Source organism: Terrapene carolina, unplaced genomic scaffold, assembly GCF_002925995.2.
Source record: "Terrapene carolina triunguis isolate 2854851 unplaced genomic scaffold, T_m_triunguis-2.0 Scaffold66, whole genome shotgun sequence".
Taxonomy (NCBI): domain Eukaryota; kingdom Metazoa; phylum Chordata; order Testudines; family Emydidae; genus Terrapene; species Terrapene triunguis.
In genome coordinates this window covers 44,204,235-44,224,709 of record NW_020664417.1, presented here as the reverse complement: position 1 = coordinate 44,224,709, position 20,475 = coordinate 44,204,235, and the positions used below count along the sequence as shown (strand labels likewise).

The window sequence follows — 20,475 nt, the reverse complement described above, 5'->3', positions numbered from 1 at the left end:
TGACTGAAACAGTAATGGACAGAAACAAACATTTTATTGCGAACCAGACATGAAACGTGGGGTGTGAAACTTGGACGGGGGCTTCTGTGAGGTGGGTGGGAAAGGACTTATGAAATTTTGGGGAATGTCAGCCTTCTAGTGCTAGAGCAGTCTGCAGGGGTTGACTGAAAGTTTTAACGGCCCTTGCCGCCCCTCCTTCTTTGGAGTTTGGGTGAGGGTGGTGTGGGACTTGGTGGCGGGTGAGGGCGGTTACAGATAGACTGCAGCGGGGCTCTGTCCTCCTGCCTCCGGTCTTGCAGAACATCCACAAGGCGCCGGAGCGTGTCCGTTTGCTCCCTCATTAGTCCAAGCAGCTTTTCAGTAGCCTGTTGGTCCTCCTGACGCCACCTCTCCTCCCGTTCCATGACTGCTCGGTGCATTTGTGACAAGTTCTCCCTCCACTGTGTCTGCTGGGCTGCCTGGGCTCGGGAGCAGCCCATTAGTTCTGTGAACATGTCTTCACGCGTCTTCTTCTTCCTCCGCCTAATCTGCGCTAGCCTCTGGGAGTGTGCTGACAGGCTGGGTTGGGAGACAGTCGCAGATGTGTCTGTGTGAATTTTAAAAAGGGAGTGAATTCCTGAGACAGATAAATGAAATTGTATACAAAGAACCTAGTCTTTCTCTGTGAACAAGACCATGCACTGAACCTCTCACATGCGCACTCAGGACAAGGTCGAATTTTCGGCCGTCGCCTTCAGTGCCTGTGGACTTGCGGAGGTCTTGGACTGTTCAGAGAACTGTGGCTGGAGACCTGAACTTCTGGAGCGGGCAATAATGGTAAGCCGCAGACTTGTGGCTGCTTAAAACTCCAGCAGTAGCACTGGCCTCCTTTCACATTGAAAGCAATGCCAGTCTCTGCTGCCAGCAATCAGGACAGCATCAACTCTGCCCCTGTCCCACCCCCTCGCGGCTGTCCCAGGGAAAGATCCCTGTATGCTGCCCCTCTCCCTCCACCGCGTGGCTGTAAAAGTCCCAATACTAACAGTCCCCTCCCTAATTCAAAGCAGGGCGTCATGAGCGACATCACCCTCCTGAGGATCCCGGACACCCAGAGAGAACGCATGCTGCGGGAAAGCATGCAAAAACCGGGGCCGTATGCCGCCATGCTATGTCGGGCCATGATCCCCGAGTACCTGATTGTGGCATGGAGGGGACATGTCTGCTACCACGGAGGGCCCACTAAGATCGCCCTACCCCGGAACCTGATCAACAGGCTTGAGCTCTACCTCCACGAGACCTACGAGGAGTTCTCCTACGAGGATTTCTCGTCGATCCCCGGCCACATTGACCGGATTTTCGCGTAGGTGCACTGAGACTTTGGAGTGGAGCGTCTTGGGCCTGGGAATCATGTAGTAACGGACATTGTGAAATTTTTTTAAAATACTTGGGACTAAATTGAGAAGAGCCTAAGACAGAGAAATCATGCAAAACCCATTTGTTACCTTTGTAAATATTCCTGTTTTGTACCTGATTATTTTTTTACTAGTTTACAGCACTTTTATAAATATACATTGTTAATAGTATAAATATTACCGTTCTGTTTTAAATAAATGTTTACATGTTTACAGCACTTACTGCTTGATCCGTCCCCTGATTCTGTGTCCGGGGTAAGGGATGGGGACGGTTGGTAGGGGATCTCGGTAAGGGTGATGAAGAGCTCCTGGCTGTCGGGGAAATCAGCGGTGCCAGCGCTGTCGACTGCCTCGTCCTCCTCATCTCCTTCTTCATCTTCCCCGTCCGCTGTCATGTCCGACATGATCCCATCCTCGGAGTCCACGGTCAGGGGTGGGGTAGTGGTGGCGGCCGCTCCCAGGATGGAATGCAGTGCCTCGTAGAAACGGGATGTGTGGGGCTGGGATCCGGAGCGTCCGTTAGCCTCTTTGGTTTTTTGGTAGCCTTGTCTCAGCTCCTTGATTTTCACGCGGCACTGCGTTGCATCCCGGCTGTAGCCTCTCTCTGCCATGGCTTTGGAGATCTTCTCGTAGATCTTAGCATTCCTTCTTTTGGAGCGCAGCTCTGAAAGCACGGACTCATCGCCCCACACTGCGATGAGATCCAAGACTTCCCGATCAGTCCATGCTGGGGCCCTCTTTCTATTGGATTGCACGGCCATCTCTGCTGGAGAGCTCTGCATAGTTGCCACTGCTGCTGAGCTCCCCTCGATGTCCAAAGAGGAACTGAGATTCAAACTGCCCTGACAGGAAAATGAAAATGAATTCAAATTTTCCCGGGGGTGTGGCTGGTCAGAGCATCCGAGCTCGGACTGCTGTCCAGAGCGTCAACAGAGTGGTGCACTGTGGGATAGCTCCCGGAGCTATTACCGTCGATTTCCATCCACACCTAGCCTAATTCGATATGGCCATGTCGAATTTAGCGCTACTCCTCTCGTTGGGGAGGATTACAGAAATCGATTTAAAGAGAGCTTTCTGTCGAACTAAATGGCTTCCTGGTGTGGACGGGTGCAGGGTTAATTCGATATAACGGCGCTAAAGTCGACATAAAAGCCTAGTGTAGACCAGGCCTTACACTCTTACTTTGCCTTACGCTGAGAAGTTTTTTTAAATCCAACCATCAGTTCAGCTCCACTGGTGCTGGCAAAGGCGGGCGTGTTAGTGTAGACAGGCCCCTGGGTTGAATGACGTAATGGTAAAGATGCCAGTAGCCGGCCTATCATCAGGGTCCCATCATTGCTAACACAAGTAGACTTGCACCAGCTCTAAAGCAACAATAGGAGATTTTCAGAAAATCCTTAGTGTACAGACAGCTTGAGAGTTCTAGCAGAAGGAAGTGTCTTGCACACTTTGTTACAATGAGTGTTGAACAGTTGACTGCCCATGCCAGCAGGACAAATGGGTGTAATACTGGTTTGAGGTGAGGGAAACAGGAGATAAAGGGGCATGTGAGTATCAAACACCACAGTTTCTGTAGTGTAGGTAGCACTTTAAAATTTCACCTACACTGGTTCCCATTGCTGCCAGTATGTCTGTGCCACACTTTCACTGGGGGGGGGGGGGGGGAAGGGGGAAGAATGAAGTTCTGGTTATACAGCTCAGACTAGAAAGGGCTTACTTTGTTTTCTTAGATGTTTTCACATCTAAAGGAAGTGTCACTCATCTAAATGCAGAAGTTGAAGTGGTTTAACTAAGATACAATTTTAAACTGATTTAGTTGAACTGGTGCAAACCCCTGCATAGACATTCTTTTAGATCAATTTAAGCCTGACGTTTGTTGGTTTAGCTTGTGTCACAAGCTAAACTGAAATAAGCCAGTTTTAAATTCATATAAAAGAGTGCCCATGCATGGGACTGATTACACTGTTTAACTATATCAGTTTAAAATGTACCTCTGGTTAAACCAGTGTACCTTCTGTATGCAGATGGCTCAATGCAGGTCTGACATAGGGAGACTGTGGGGACAAAGACAAAAAAAGGGGAATCTTTTGAAATAGTAGGTATAGTCCCTTAAATCTTAAAGAGTAAGACACTTCAAAGCAAAAACTTCTATGGGAAAAAGTCTACTTGATATTTTGCAGAGGCCCATACACAGCTGTATGTGGTACCTGAGCTCTTAGGGCCTATAAAGAGCTCTATTGATTTCCATGAAGTGCGTAAACAGAGTATAAGAGCTTCTGTGGAACCCTCTACACTAAGGTCCACCACCTCTTCTCTCTGGGCAGGCCTCCTCTCCTCCCCAAACCACTGCTTCCTGTTTTCAGGTGAGCCTGGGTCTATCCCAGAAGAGAGATCAGATAGCCCCTCCCCACCTATGCAAGCAGAGGACTCCGTGTGAGGGTATGTCTACACTACTCACCGGATGGCGGGCAGCAATTGATCCAGCGGAGATCGATTTATCGCATCTAGTCTAGTCTCCAGCTTGGTGAGAGGCGCAGGCGGAGTCGACTGGAGAGCGTCAGCCGTCGACTTACCGCAGTAAGTAGATCTAACTACGTCGACTTCAGCTATGTGAATAACATAGCTGAAGTTGCGTAACTTAGATCGATCCCCCCCAGTGTAGACCAGGGTTGAGAGAGCCCCTCCACATATGATGGTGTGGAGGCAGCAAGGGCACAGTCCTCTGCTGGGGTAATGGTATAATCAGGGAGCCCTCCAGAACAGCAGGTTTCTGAGTTTACGTGCCATTACAATTAATGAGGTCGGAAGGTTACACCCCTCCAAACTACTGTTTCAGGCTGTTTGCTGACTAGGCACACATTACTGAATCAGTGACACTCAGGTCACAGAGGCTCTTTAAGTTTTTCTTCATAACCATGAGAGCTAGAAACAATTCTTAATACCAAAGCTGAGATTCTGACATCATGTGATGCCAGGGCCCTAGCCACATGCCTATAGTGCCTGTGCCTTAAGCCAGCCCTGAATATTTGAGCACAAAAGAAAAACATTTTGCAATGTTATGAGTAAGAGAAAACTATGGACTGTAACCGAAATGTTTTTTGCAAATATAACGTTTGCTATGAAGCAATGTAAAGACATACCCAACCAACATATGTTACTGGCTATCAATCCAGGAGATGTCAGGCTGTTTGTAAAATGGGCAAGCATCACTACTGTTTCTAAGGGTTAAAAGTAACACACTTATTTTTTCTTCAGAGGGTCTGCTTTGGACACAACTTCAGCTGTACAGCATGCTGCCACCCAAAGCAATACATTCTTACCTGCTCAGGTAAAAAAAAAATCTTGCACGTCTTTACTATGGGCCTGATCCTGCTCTCACGGACTTATATGCTTAACTGGTAAACACTCAGCGAGACACCATACATTTTTTAAATGGTTATGTCTACATGAAAATTTTTGACAGTCACAACACAACAGTGAATACCTTAAAGTTCTGCCTTTAATCAATCAGCAGCCATTAAGACAGATTTTACCAATCTCTGAACTCTCACTTACTTTGGGATACAAATGAGGAGGGAGAAAAAAGGAGAGGTGTGAGGCCACTAAAACTGGGAACACTGATTTAAAAAATATTTCTGTCTCTTAAGGTTTTCCTGCATGTGTTTGTTTACATGAGAAAAGGAAGCATGCACTGGCTGGAGTCTTTTGTATCATGTCTGTCATTTGTTACGAGGTTTGCCAGGTGTCAGGTTTTCAACCGGAACACCTGGTCGAAAGGGGACCCTGGTGGTTCTGGTCAGCACTGCTGACTGGGCCGTTAAAAGTCCAGTTGGCGGTGCAGGAAGGTTCCATACCTGGCTCCACGCGGCTCCCCAGAAGCGGCAACATGTCCCTCAGCTCCTAGGCGGAGGGGCGGCCAGGGGGGCTACACACGCTGCCCCACCCACGGGTGCCACCCTGAGCACCGGCTCTGCAGCTCCCATTGGCCAGGAAACGCAGCCAACAGGAGCTGCGGTGGCACACGGAGCCCCTTGGCCGCACCTAGGCCTAGGAGCTGAGGGAAATTTCACCACTTCTGGAGAGCTGCCCGAGGCAAGCGCCGCACCCCCTCCTGCACCTCAACCCCCTCCCCAGCCTTGAGCCCCCTCCTGCACTCCAAACTCCTCATCTGCAGCCTCACCCTAGACCCTGTACCCAGCCACAGCCCGCACCCCGTCCTGCATCCCAACCCCCGGCCCAGAATGCCCTTCCATACCCCAAATCCCTCATTACTGGCCCCAACCCAGATCCCGCACCCCCAGCCCAGAGCCTGTACCTCCTCCCAGCCTGGAGTCCCCTCCCACACTCTGAACCCCTTGGCCCCATCCCCAGCCCCCTCCTACATCTCATCCCCAGCCCAACCCCAGAGTCCTCACCCCCAGTCCAGAGCCCGCACACACACAGCCCGCACCCCAACCCCCTGCCCTAGCCCGGAGCCCCCTCCCACACCCTGAATCCCTCATTTCTAGCCCCACCCCAGAGCCCACATCCCCAGCCCAGAGCCTGTACCCCCTCCCACACACCAACCCTCTGCCCCAGCCTGGTGAAAATGAGCAAGTAAATGAGGGTGGGGGAGAGCAAGTGACAGTGGGAAGTGGGATGGAGTGAGCAGGGGCAGGGCCTCAAAGAACAGGCAGGACAGGGGCTGGGCAAGGGTGTTCAATTTTGTGCAATTATAAAATTGGCAACCCTATTTGTTACTGATGGGAATCATGTAAGATACAAACAGCAAGAGCCTTGGAGGCTTGAAATGAAATCCAAGCTGGCACTGAGCCAGTCTTAGACTGTGTTTTACTATCTGCTCAGTCTTCCTAATGGAAAAATTACCAAACTAATGCCATTTATTGGTATGACACAAGTTGATTAATTTAAAACCTGTTTTAAAAATAACTCAAGTTTAAATATTAAATCGTAAAGAAATTAACTACAGAGATGGAGGTGTATGGAGGTCAAGGTGAACAAACTGCAGTATCAACATACTAATATGCAACTTATTGCATGATTAGTCAGAGGCAATTCTCAAAACATGTGACACTACAAATCAGACAACACATACAGTACAAGGCATAAACATCAGCCACATACTTATTCTGCCCTCAAGTTTTCTGCCCAGACACACAGGAAAATTAGCATTTTTTTCTATTACACTCATGCAATAAAAATAAAACTAGTACAGAACTCAGAATACAATGTACATAATACAACTATACTTTGTGCAAAGCATTTTTCAATTTTAATCTAGGGCCAAAAGGCAAAAGACTGTAATACACAAAAACCAATATCAAATGACTCATATCTGTTTGCACTATCCAATATTGTAACTATTAACATTTTTCTTAGTTGTCACAGTCTCATGATGAACATGAACATTAGTACTGAACTGCAGTAATCAAGAGTTGCTGCTTCTAATAACGTTTTAGTAGATTTTCCATGAGTTCAGCTTTAACTGAGAAGGATATATAATTTTCCTACTAGAAATACCTTATGAACAGTACTGAAGCATTTTTCAGTCACAAAAGACCCACACAAACCTCTAAGAAATTTAAGATATTTTAAAATCAATTTTAGATGTCAAAGAAATCAGTCACACTAAGGACTGGTCTACACCCAGTTTTTGCATCACTTTAACTCTCAGTTTAGAAACCAACAGAGTTAAAACAGTGTAACCCCCTAGCTTGGACATAGTTTGTGACACAGAGGCCACGTGACAAAGGGTCCCCTGTTCTTTGCAAACAACTCTAGCCTCAGACCCAATAAACCCATTACACCAAACAAACGTCTGGCAGGATATTCATAGGAGCAATATATAAAGGTATCTACAGAACACTTGTAACTTGTCAAGATTCATAACCATTGCCATGTATGTACATACAGGTAATATTTAAGAAATAATGTAATTATAGGGAAAGTATGCTTTATGGGCTTGGACTAAAACTTAAGTCACCAGGGGATAATATGTCTCAGTGATGGCCCACTCAAGTAGGGGGGAAAATCACCCCACCCTGGTTAGTCCAAGATGTAATCCACGGCTCAATTGTCTACCCTTGTGCCATCCCATGACTTTCAGTGGAAAATCTTCAGAGACAATTGCAAATAATTGAAACCACTTAGAAGTACAAAAGGAACATTAAAACAGACAGGGAATTGCCCTGCATATGAATAAAGACAACAGACTGTTTCACTGTAACACAAAGTGAGGAAAGGCACTCTGTATCCATTCACCGGGGAGACAGCTCCCGCTCCTCAAGAATTCTCATGAAAAATTGGTTCCTGGTTCCTATAAAGCCAGCCAGCTAGCTCTGCAATAGACTGAACTTTGGAAGGAGGGGACCTATTTTATTAGACAGAAAAGGTAACTATTAATAAGTATAGACTCAGATTCGCATCATATGATTTTGTTTTGTGTTGTAACCATTTGTTTCCATCACTCTCGCTTGTTTCGTGTTGAAGTGCTAGTTTTTCTTAAACAAACCTACTTTTGTTTTATGTTTTGTTTTAAGTGCTGTGCGGTTTACTGGAATGGTGGTTTAAGGTAAAACTAGTAAACTGGGGTACACTGCCCCCTTGGGGGCAGAGGATCTGAGATTTCTGTAAATAGCCAGTATCAGGGGCTGCATATCACAGGGGAAGAGTTCAAAGGGACTCAGGGACTGGGTGCACCTATTGTTAACCTGCAAGGCAAAGACAGGGCTGCCACAGCCCCAAGGAGAGGGCATGAAAGGCTGTTGGTGTTAGGGAGCTGACACGCAGCCAGACACAAGCAAGACTCCCTCACAATAGAGGTAGGAGGTAACAAGGTGAATCACAGGCCTGGGTGCTCCGAGGACAGCTATACCGGGGAAAAGGATGCTTATATTGGTATATCTTATTTCCATAAATTTACAACATAACTGTGTCCATGCTAGGGGGCTGTACTGTTTTAATTGTATTGGTTTCTAAACTGATGGAGTTGAAGTGATATAAACACATACATACATACATACAGATAACCAAGCCCTAGCTTCTACAACTAGGAGTTTCCAACAATAACAACTTTATAGAAAGTTTAATTAAAGTTGTATCAAATTAGACAGACAGGACTATTCAGTTTGGGGAGGGGGAAATGTTTTGAATGTACTATCTTTCCCCATATCCTGTGATTATTTCTAATTTGTCTAAGTAATGTTAGCATTTCAATGTCTGTTTACAAAGCAATATTCCTTTTTCATCCATTAGTGGATCTATCACATGTTTAATATGAAAAAAAGCCTTCAGAATCAGAGCAAAGGTTTGTGCACAATTTCATAAGAATAATGATGAGTTAACAGAGGATTCCCTGCCTACAGAATAGCCCCATGCTCTCCTCCTTTATGAGAATATATGGAAATAAACAATCAGCCCTCAAACCCAAAGCTCCCAGCAAATTCAAAAGCAGGAGAATCTGAATAGGTTAAGGTTTGGGAAAAACCCAGGCCTCAGCTCCACAGATCATAGACCCCAGCTTAACCTACTACAGAGACAATCCCTCTGCATTTATCTCCAACCCTTTTGACCTCAAGCCTCCTTCTACAGCAAAGACACTGTGTTCTGATTCCTTTAATGGGGGGGACAGAAGAACATGGAGAAGGAATTCTGCTTTAATCAGCATTAATTTTGCTCCTTTTCCACTATGTTGGGTGAGCATTCTCTTTGGGGAAATACAGTACAGAGTGACTGCCCCTAGGATCCTCTGCTTCTATCATCACACCTTCTTTATCCACAAGGCCCATGGACCATGCAGCTATTTTGTGAATAACACGTAGCCAGCCAAGCCAGACCAGAGGAGGAGAAGGAGGGAGAAAGTGTGTAATTGTCTTTTCCCCTGGTAATTTCTTCTGTGGGTTTGCTCCCCTTTGCAAATCACAGGGTAACAAAAATCAAGTAATAATAAGAGGCCCAAAACAAGTTTCTCTCTAGAACCTTTATGACTGATCAAGTGTTTTAGAAAGAGCATTCTAAATTCCAAGGCATATCCTGTATGCAAAATCCAAATGGGGATTGTTTTTCACTGGGCTTCCAACAGAGTTTTGGTCCCAAGTTTGTGACTTCCCTGCCAAAGATCTGGATAGTGATAAACTGGCCATCCCAGCACTTGGCCTCCTAAATTACTGAAGCAATGTGGCTTTCACTTGTCAAGAGAGAAGCTGCTCTTTCCTTATGTTCTCCTTGTCAGTCATAAATTACTTATTTTAAAGTGAAGAGCACCCCCCAAAACCAACATGGTTTCTGAAGCCAAATATTAAATGACTAAATAATATTATCCAAATGAACTGGCAGGCAAGCTGTGAGACAGATATAAAGATGACAAAAGAGGATACATGAGATGGCAAAGCAAGACAACAAGAAAGTCTTTCAATGTGTCTAACACAAGAAAGCAGCATGCAAGTCTGAAGGCCACTCTATCACCAGGGAGTCATGGGAGCAAATAAATAAGATGGAGTTTCCAAAAGAATTTAATTTCCTTGCATCAGCCTTCACTGAGGAAGAAGTTACAATCCCAAGGTTACATTTTGCAACTCATCAAGGCATAATCCTGTCAGATTGAGTTCTAAGGAAAGTGCCATAAATCCACAAGGGCAAAGAGTATTCAACAGAGTTGTAAAAGAAAATAATAATTATTACATAGCAGAGCTATCAAAATCATAGCCCCAATTCTGCAAGTGACACTCCCATTGCAGGACTGGATCTATGTAATATAACCTTAGAAATCCAGAAATATTTCTGAAGATTGGCAGATGGTATGATGGCAGCTTTTTTTTATTATTTAATGAATTATGCATTAATAAGATTCACTTCAGCATTAGGGAAGTTAGCTGACTGCATCATTAAAGGGAGATTAACAAAAGACTTAGATAAAGACAAACTAGCACATCTCCAGATGTCAAAATGCAGAGGAGAAACTGGTGAGCAATCTTGAACAAGGACAGTCCAGAATTCTTAGTTTCTGAAATCAGAAGTCCTATGATCAAAAAGCAGTGGTGACAGAACAGCAAACAGCATATTCTCAAGATGGACAGAAATGGATAGCAAGACACCTTAAGGATCAGTGATTTTCCTATATCTCTCTGAAGGATCGGCGGGAGGGAGGATAAATTAGGCTTCAGCAGGTAGATTTTGCAGAAAAAACTAATTTTTAGGATAAGTATGGATGTTTCTGAATAGCATATACGAACCTAACCAAAAGGTACGTAGGATGCTGTTCCTGCCATTCCACATTGTGCCCAGCCCTCCCTCCTCCACCTAGTGATTGTGATCACATTTTAGAAAAGAGACCTACACGCAAAGGTGTACGTCTTCTGATAGCTGCTCTGGCTCCTGCCATTTACCATCCCAACCCCCCATTTGATTCTCCCCATCAGAAGAGGGAAGAATGCTCAGCTTTCTACACCATATCAAATGATTGGTCTAGGCTGCCAGTCCACAAGGGACTATTTTCCAGTAATCTCACTACTGATTTTTCTATAATTTAAGTAATAAAACTCATCTTCCCGGACCCCAGCAGCTCCAAAGACTGGGCGATACTTAGGTAGTCTGGGGAGGAAGAAATGCAATTCTTCTCTTCTTGCACAAGGGACGCATGTACATTGCATTATCCATAATACATACATTCTATATGGATTGAAAGAAAAGCTGACCTCCTCAGAATGTGAAACAGAGCCATGTAAATCTCAGTCAGAATAACTGTATAAAAATAGTTTTGAAGAAGGAATCCTGCTAAGTATATGTGAAAGATATTTTCCTAAGATAAGTTCAAAACAAAAAAAGCGACTGACTATATCAGGTTTAAATTTTCAAGAGACGCTCAATGCTGGGCATGTGTGTACACGAGAATATTTTTATGTGAATTTAAAACAGAAACAACTAATCTCCAGAATCTGGGGGTGATGTTATGACCAATACATATTTTTGCTGGAAAACATGTTTATCCTCCTTTCTGTTAGTTCAAGTTAGATTAAATAAACCACTCTCTATAAAGTATCATTCATATCAACTAAATGCACAGTCATTGACTCTAATAAGTATCTCATCCATCTTAGTTTTGGTATTTCTCAAAGTGAGTGTGGCAACTCAACCCACTAATTAAGAGTCATTAAAGTGACTCGGTGTCAAAACACAATTTAGAAAGGAAAAAGAGCACTACTGTGGCATCCCAGTTCCTGGGGAATAGTTCACAGAGCTACATTAAGAGAAACCTGTGAACACACAAGTTTATTTTTTTTCCCCTTTCAGTTATCCATTCAAGGGACTTTTTTAAAAATCAAAATGATCTCTTACACTGTTAACACAAATCAGTATATCTGATTAACCCAAGGCATTGCAGAGTACAGGGCATGTTTGTGTTTGGTAAGTAAATATCCCCAGGGAATTTTAAGAGTTTTGATTAGAAGAAAGCGACAGACTCCTGTGGCACTTTATAGACTAACAGTCGTATTGGAGCATAAGCTTTCGTGGGTGAATACCCACGACAAAGTGGGTATTCACCCACAAAAGCTTATGCTCCAATACGTCTGTTAGTCTATAAGGTGCCACAGGACTCTTTGTCGCTTTTTACGGATTCAGACTAACACAGCTACCCCTCTGATACTTGATTAGAAGAGAGTACAATTAGGACATTATATTTCTTTGTTGTCCCTTGGCATCTTGTCTAGCACCAATTCCTGCTAAGTGTTAGGAATATTTCCTATTTATGTTAAAGGACTGAAAGCCAAATACAGCCTAGAACCATACATGTTACGATCTGTGAGAAAGGACGGTATGTCTATAAATATTAGCTCCTATAACTAAATGTTTACTATTGCTTTTATTTATTGTACTACTGCCATGAATGGTCTGCATGTTTTTTTCATCCATTATGGAAGTTAATGAAAATAGAAAGAGAGTACAGGAGAAGAAAAAAACCCAACAACTATCTTCACAGAACTAAACTTGATATGGAATCAGGGGTGTTGTCTACAAAGAGCTGGTCACTCAATACATCACATACAAAAATATCATTTTGATACAGTGCCCTGTTGTGCAGACACAGATCTTCAAACTACTGGAAAATAAGTCTTCAGATTTTGGTGAAGGAGCAAAAGCAAAAAAACAAACAATTAACCAAAGGCGCAAAGTAAATTGTCTGATTTACATTAAATTTTGCGTCTGTTTGTAGATTCTAATATTAACTAAATGACACACTTTCTTTGAAGTCTTTAAATGTAATATGTTATTTTTCCATGTAATTCTCAATAGATTTCTAATGCATTCACTGAACAATCTAAGCTTTAAAACACAAACACACACCAAAAAAATCCCACCTTTCACCTCCCATAGTGGTTAAGCAAAGTACATTTAGCATTGTGGGATGATAGCTTCTCTGAGAGACAGTTCAAACCAAACAAGGGTAGGAAAGCACAAATTTTGCTTATTCAGGGCCTGATCCTTCAGCACTTACTCATGTAAGTTATTTTACTCACATTAATAGACCTGTTGAAAACAATGGGGCTACTCACGCATCATAAGTATTGGCAGAACCAAGGCCTTTGGCAAAACTATTTTTTAATGGAGAGTTTAACCCAAGTTTAGGATAAGGGCCTGACCTAACTCCCTTTGAAGTCAATTAAACATTCCTACCAACTTGCTGAGAGCTCAATCCAACTCCCATTAGAATAAATATCTATTACTGAATACTTAGTGTTTCCTCATTTGCTGAGCCTAAAGTGGAAGTCACCCTGCAAGAATGAACAATTAACATGCTTGCTTTGAGCTCATATCAAAACACCCACTCCAAATAGATTATTTTTCCAATGAAGGCCTTCTGCCCCCAACCATAATCCTCTTTAGAAAACTGTTTTGCATTAGACACAGCCAGATTATTCTTTTCTGTGCTTGAGGAAAGGAAAGGTGTGTCAAAGTCTGGGAAACTTCAGCTTCACTGATACCTAATGCCCCATTACTAGCTCTTGAAAGGATAGAAAAATGATATCAGAAGGATCCATGACAGATGGAAAAGCAACAGTTGAGCAAGACCAGAAGATTTGTAAATATTTTAGAAAGCATAATAGGCAGAGGTGAGCTAATTTTACAAATTATTACAGAAAGAAAGATGAATGAGAGATTTGGCAACAAAATCTACTGGGTGGCCTATATTTTTATGTAGTACCTATCAAGTTGCTAATACTGCCCCCACCACTATAGTATCCAAGCACTGATCAGAATGATTCCTGTATCCATAAAAAAAATCCTCTTTGGAGAAAATGTATCTGCAAGACGAAGAGCCTTGGGGTTAAAGCAATTTTGTGTCAGAAAAAGCAAGACAGAGCTGCAACTGTAGGACCTAGGAAGTCAGATGCCTGGGACGGGGGCTTCCAAATGGAAAGGAGGAAATCCCCTCACTCCTTTTTTGGCATTTCCTTCCACTCCTTTCAGGTAGTCAGATTATGTTGTAGTGGGAAAGGATCTTGACTGGACTACATCTGGCACATTGTAATTGACTGAATCTTGGCAAGCATCAGACCCTGGGAAAAGGGGCTATCCCTGGACCAAGGTAACTGTGCCACAGCTACTGAACTGTGAGGTTTTTGTTTTTTAAAATGATTTAAAATATTTTCAGAAATAATTAAAAATAGCACAGGATAAAACCCATAGGGAGCCAGTACAAAACAAGTGTGATGAGACAACAGCACCACACATGAAACCAGTGGACAGGAATGAGAGGAGAAATTTGGCTCTCTGTTAGCTGAGGGGTGAAAACATTATCTACCAGGAAAAGAATGTGTATATAGCATATAAAGTGAAACAAGTGTATTTGTCTCTAGATATTTCAGCTCTTGTTCTTGCCCACTGGATTAAGGTATTGTGTTGTTCAGAGTGAAAACATCAGCATTGACTCTTGATTTAAATTTCAATCTTCTCTAATTAAGCGGTTTCCACTGTATGTGTATTTCAATGCCCTCTCAACTTGTTTCTTCCTATTGTGGCAATGAGAGATTTAAAACCTAGGTAACCTGGAGAGGTTTTGCACCACAGATACAGGGTGTGCTCAAAAAAACAAAAAAAGGAGCAGGGGCCCAGATAGTCACACATGGGGAAAATGAGCACAGCTGCATTTACTTCATGCTGATTTATACCACCTGAAGATATGGACCATGGAGTTTGAAGCTTGTTAGTGATGACTTGGCACATCTTTTTCTCTCAGCATCAGATGGGTTTTCACAATTTTATACTAACTATCTTTAATATCCAAGAATATTTATACACTTAATAGTGTTAATAAACACTAGGTGTCCCTCCCATTCCCCCCACCCCCCCAAAAAAACCCTGGCTGAACTGTCACAATCCATTAGCCAGAATATTTAACAGGACACCCCTCTCGATATAGGTTAGGTGACTGCTGCCTACTCATACGGCCTATAGCTGTCTCCTCAATGGTTTTGCAACCCACATGCTATCCCCTGCACACATATGGCACAGTTACACTATTTGCTTCCTAAAAAACCCTGAACAAGGTGAAGGCACCTCAGTGTAAAACACAGCATAGCCATTTTTGAATCAGATACAATATCACTTTTACCCACTGCTGGGGATGGACCCTGAACATGCCTTCATGCCAGTTTTGCCTACTAGTGTCACCAGCATCTGGCTGAATAATCCTTTTCTACTGGCAATAATGCACTGTCCTTTTCTATTGTACAAAAATGCACAGGAGCCCTCAGGAGTAGGCCTGGTAATTTATTTCTGGTCACAAACTAGCTCCTTCCTACTACTCCCTCTTTAAAGACTAATAGGTCGAAGAAACAAGTCCTCTCCCAAAAGTTTTGTTAGCTTGTTTGATGGGAAAGGTGGAAGAATGGCAAACTATACTATTGAGTGAATTATAACAGGCTTTCTGCTCTCTCCCTTTCAAAGGCCCATGCTGTCAAAAGCTGAATCAGACATCACCCTGGAAATTCAGAAATGACAACACTTTCATGCCGCTGTTAACACCAAAGTTAAAGCATTAAACATGACTAACTAGATCCTATTAACTCTTAGGTTTTATACCAAAATGTGGCTAATAACGCTTACCCTTCATTGTAAAGCACTTTGAGATCTATTAATGAAATGCACTATATCAAAGTATGTTATTTATTATTGTGGTATTTCACTTACCTACACTATATTTTCATGGAAATATGTAGTTCACAAGCATGTGTCTCCTATCAGCTATACTGAGCTTACCTGGCATATCAGATGCTACACATCCTTTATATCTGTATGCAGTATTGGAGTGAAAACAATTCCTCGTGTCAAGCAATAGTTTTCTCAGTCCTGTGATTTTTTATTTGGGGCAGGAAATGCTTAAAATAAGTTGCTTTGACTAACATTTCTCACTAAGTCTGCAAGTCTACGGATGTGTTAACACAGGGTTTGCCTCTACACTACTGGCCTTTGGAGTTCAGCAGGGAAAACTGTTATATTTGGGGGCCTTAACCTGGGAGGGTAAACAGAACATAAAGCTGCATGTCTTTCCCAAGTTCATCTTGCAGGTGTGTAAGAGTTCAAGGAGATATTATGATAAAGTTTACTCAAGGACAGTTCTTTGGCACTCCCTACAGCTGCATTTCCATTGAAGCACATGAATATCTTGTATCTTATCCCCCCCTCCCAAACTAATATTTTTTTAAACTAAAGGAATGGCAAGAAGACTACTGACATGTGCGCCAGTGTTTTTAATACACTGCCACAAATTTGTTCCTGGATGCCGGATGGCTACCTAAGGGCACTCTCTATTTAAATATACCCTTTAGCAACTTGCATAACTTGTGCCAGTTAAGCAGAGCTGAACTGACCTGAATAAACATCGTTTTCAACTGTTGCAGGAAAACGGGTCATCATACAACGTTTCCCGGGGACAAGTTTGTATGATCAGGAGCAAGCCCCTGACTGAGCTGTAGCCAACAATACTTAATTGCAGCAGCGCTGTCAACGCAGAGCATTTGCAACGTAACATCTGTCAGAGACCAAGCGTAAGATTAACACCCGTCAAACTCCCCCGTGTGGTTTCGGGCGCACACAATTCCCCCGGAGGTCTGTCTGCGCTGGGAAGGGGGGCAGGAATCTCAGCCCCTCACTGCTGCGGTTTGAGGGGATTTAATCCAAAACAGGAGTGAGCAAGAAATCGCAGTTCAAAATGTGCCCGGGGCCTCTGTGCTGCCGGGCCCAAGGCATGTGGATCGGCAGGAAGGAGGGTCTGTCCAGCAGCGAGAAGAGGCTGGGGTGTCACTTACCGTGGCTGCCCGCAGGAGCGGAGCGTCCCCCCTCGACTCGCGGCTCCAGGCGGCGGGGAAGTCCGGCGGGGGCCGGAGGCGGCCGCGGGTCGGGCAGCTCAAGGCGAGCAAGGTGCCAAGCAGGAAGGCGGCCGCCGCGCAGCCCAGGTAGAGGGCCAGCCGCAACAGCAGCAGGGCCAGGCACGGTTGCCCCCCGTCCCCCGCCTCCGCCCGCCCCAGGTGGAACACGGACACCGCCAGCAGCCCCAGCCCGGCCGCCAGCATCAGGCGGGACGAGCCGGGATCCTCCTCCTCTTCCTCGTCGTCCGCCTCCTCCTCCCCGCCGGCGACGGCGGCTGCCGCTGGGGCGCTGCTGCGGCAGGACTGGCCGCCGGGGCTGTGCGCTCCCGGGGCGCCAGAAACTGCGGCGCCCGCCGACTCGGGCTGCCCGCTGCTGCTAGTGCTGTCGGCATCGGGGAACATACTGCTCCTGGCGCCGCTGGGAACAAGCGCATCTCCCGCCCCAGCGGCCCCCTCGGAAGGTCGCCTCTCCCCGAACCCCGCGGCTGCTGGCACCGCACCGGCAGGAGAGGGAGCCGGGGCTCATGCCCGGCAGCACAGGAGGGGAGCGGGGCCGGCCACTTCCTCACCAACCCTCCCCGCCGACTCCGGCGGCAGCAGCTGCTGCTCCGCTCCTCCTCCCCGCTGGTGGCCCAGCGCTCGGTGGGAGCAGGGGGAGGCCGCGCCGTGCCCGCGCGTGTCCAGCAGGGGGAGGAGAAGGAGGCGCCTGAGTGACAGCTGCAGGGGCCATGTGCTCTCCGCCGGGCAAGGAGGGGCAGCCACACTCCGAGGGGGTCTGTCTTCAACCCTTCGCTTCGACACGCAGCAAGGCCTGGCTGACGGCCCACCCAGACCGAAAGACTCGCCCCCTGGGGAGTGCTTATAAGGCATCGCCCTGTGGTGAGGATGGATTTTACTGTGTGTGTTTCAGTGGGGCGTTTATGTAACACTCTGTTTGTAATGGAAATCTTTTTCAGGCAAGTAAATACATGAATAAAATCGAACCAAAAAGAAAAACATTTCTCCCCCCAGCCATAATTGTTTTCTATTTTGATCTCATTTACACTAGTATAAATCCACTGAAATCAGTCGGGTTACTCCAGATTTACATTTGTATAACTACTGCCATCATTTGGCACTTAATGCCCTAATCTGCAAATGGATCTGTCAGCAGGGATGACACAGAGCCCCACCAACGACACAGGAGTCCAGCCTGGACCACCTCATTGCAGAATTGGAGTCTTAGGCCTGGTCTACACTAACACCCCAATTCGATCTAAGGTACGCAACTTCAGCTACGTGAATAACGTAGCTGAAGTCGACATACCTTAGTTCGAATTTACCGCGGTTCAGACGCGGTCCACACACGGCAGGCAGGCTCCCCCGTCGACTCCGCGGTACTCCTCTCGCTGACGTGGAGTACCGCAGTCGACGGCGAGCACTTCCTGGTTCGAATTATCGCGTCCACACCAGACGCGATAAATCGAACCCGGAAGTTCGATTGCCAGCCGTCGAACTACCGCGGTAGTGTAGACAAGCCCTTAGTCTGTAAACTCAGTGCAAGGACCTTGACTTCATACAGGTCTGAACCACCAAGTACACTTTGGGCACTGTACAATAAATAGGATTACAATACAAAATACATAGTCTCCTTATTGTCACACCCTTAATTATCATCATACGGTTATAAAACAAAACATAAATATCACTAATAATGTTTTAAAAAAAGGTTACACACAGAGTAAAAGGCAATCCCTGCCCTAAAGGGTTTATAATCTAAGCCCTGATTTTACAAACATGCACATGCTTAACTCTGCTACTGTGAGTAAACACATGGGACTAGTGTGTGAAAAAATACCCCCCGAGCGATACAAGTTTCAGCGCTATAAAGTGGCAGTGTAGACAATGCACCAGCATGCTTCCAAGTGCTGGTAGCTACTCCCCTCATGGGGATGGTTTTTTTACAGCACTGGGAGAATTCTCTCCCAGCTCTGGTGCCACGACTACACAGCCACGTTAAAGTGCTGTTGGTAGTGAAGACATACTCTGCCTACAGGATCTGGGCCTAATATAATTGAGCAGCAAAAAACATTAAACCTTTTAAAATTTCACTGTCATTAAATGAGCAGTGTCAGTGTTGTCCACAGGAAAGCACTCCTGCTGACAAAGTGCTATTCACACCAGCACTTGTCCGCGACAAAACTTTTGTCTTTCAGGGGGGTGTTTTTTTAACACCTCTGAAAGACAAAAGTTTTGTCTTTCACGTGCTAGTGTAGACATAGCCCTAGAGAAATACAACCTAGATGGAGCTACTATAAGGTGGAGGCATAACTGGTTGGAAAACCATTTCCAGAGAGTAGGTATCAGTGGTTCACAGTCAACCTGAAAGGGCATATTGAGTGAGATCCCACAGGGATTATTCTTGGGTCCAGTTCTATTCAATATCTTCATCAATATTTAGATAATGGCATAGAAAGTAGACTTACAAAGTTTGCAGATAATACCAAGCTGGGAGGGGTTGCAAGTGCTTTGGAGGATAGGATTAAAATTCAAAATGATCTGGACAAACTGGAGAAATGGTCTGAAGTAAATAGGACGAAATTCAATAAGAACAAATGCAAAGTACTCCATTTAGGAAAGAACAATCAATTGCACACAGGGCCGGCTCCAGGGTTTTTGCCGCCCCAAGCAGCCACCCCCCCCTCGCAAAACAAAAAACAAACAAACAAACAAAAAAGCAGCGATCGCGATCTGTGGCACTTCGGCAGGAGGTCCTTCGCTCCCAGCGGGAGCGAGGGACCCACTGCTGAATTGCCGCCGAAGAGCCGGACGTGCCACCCCTCTCTGGTGTGGCCGCCCCAAGCACCTACTTGGTAAGCTGGTGCCTGGAGCTGGCACTGATTGCACACATACAAAATGAGAAATGGTTGCCTAGGAAAGATTACTGCAGAAAGGGATCTGGAGGTTACAATGGATCACAAGCTAAGTATGAGTCAATAGTGTAGCACTTGTAAAAAAAAAAGTGAACATCGTTCTGGGATGCATTAGCAGGAGTGTTGTAAGCAAGACATGAGAAGTAATTCTTCCGCTCTGCTCCCCACTGATAAGGCCTCAACTAGAGTATTGTGTCCAGTTCTGGGTGCTACATTTCAGGAAAGATGTGGACAAACTGGAGAAAGTCCAGAGAAGAGCAACAAAAATTATTAAAGATCAAGAAAACATGACCTATGAGGGATGATTGAAAAAAAATGGGGTTGTTTAGTCTGGAGAAGAGAAGATGGGGGGATATGGTCACAGTTTACAAGTATATAAAAGGTTGTTACAAGAAGGAGGGAGAAAAATTGTTCTCGTTAACCTCTGAGGATAGGACAAGAAACAATGGGCTTAAATTGCAGCAAGGGTGGTTTAGGTTGGACATTAGGAAAAACTTACTAACCATCAAGATAGTTAAGCACTGGAATAAATTGCCTAGGGAGGTTATGGAATCTCTGTGGTAGGTTTTTAAGAGCAGGTTAGATAAAAACATAGGAGCCAACTTCGTGGGTGCTCTAGGGCTAGAGCATCCATGTAAAAAAAATTAGGGAGTGCTTAGCACACACTGGCAGCCAGCTCCCTCTCTCCCCCACCAGCTCCTCCTGTCCGCTGGCTGTCCTCCTGCTGATCAACTCTTCCCGCTCCCTCCCAGCACCTCCTACTCACAGCAATCAGCTGTTCCATAGCCTGCAGGAGGTGCTTGTGGG

General features: G+C 45.0%; 1 protein-coding gene across 1 annotated transcript in view; it reads right to left on the bottom strand.

The window, feature by feature from the left end:
* SNX25 (sorting nexin 25) overlaps positions 1-17,682 on the bottom strand; it is a 165,390-nt gene extending 147,708 nt beyond the window's left edge. Inside the window, exon 1 of the mRNA XM_024219250.2 lies at positions 16,697-17,682. Coding sequence (XP_024075018.2) covers positions 16,697-17,158 — 462 coding nt within the window. The 5' untranslated portion in view covers positions 17,159-17,682. The remainder of the gene's footprint in view (positions 1-16,696) is intronic.
* Positions 17,683-20,475: the final 2,793 nt, after the last annotated feature.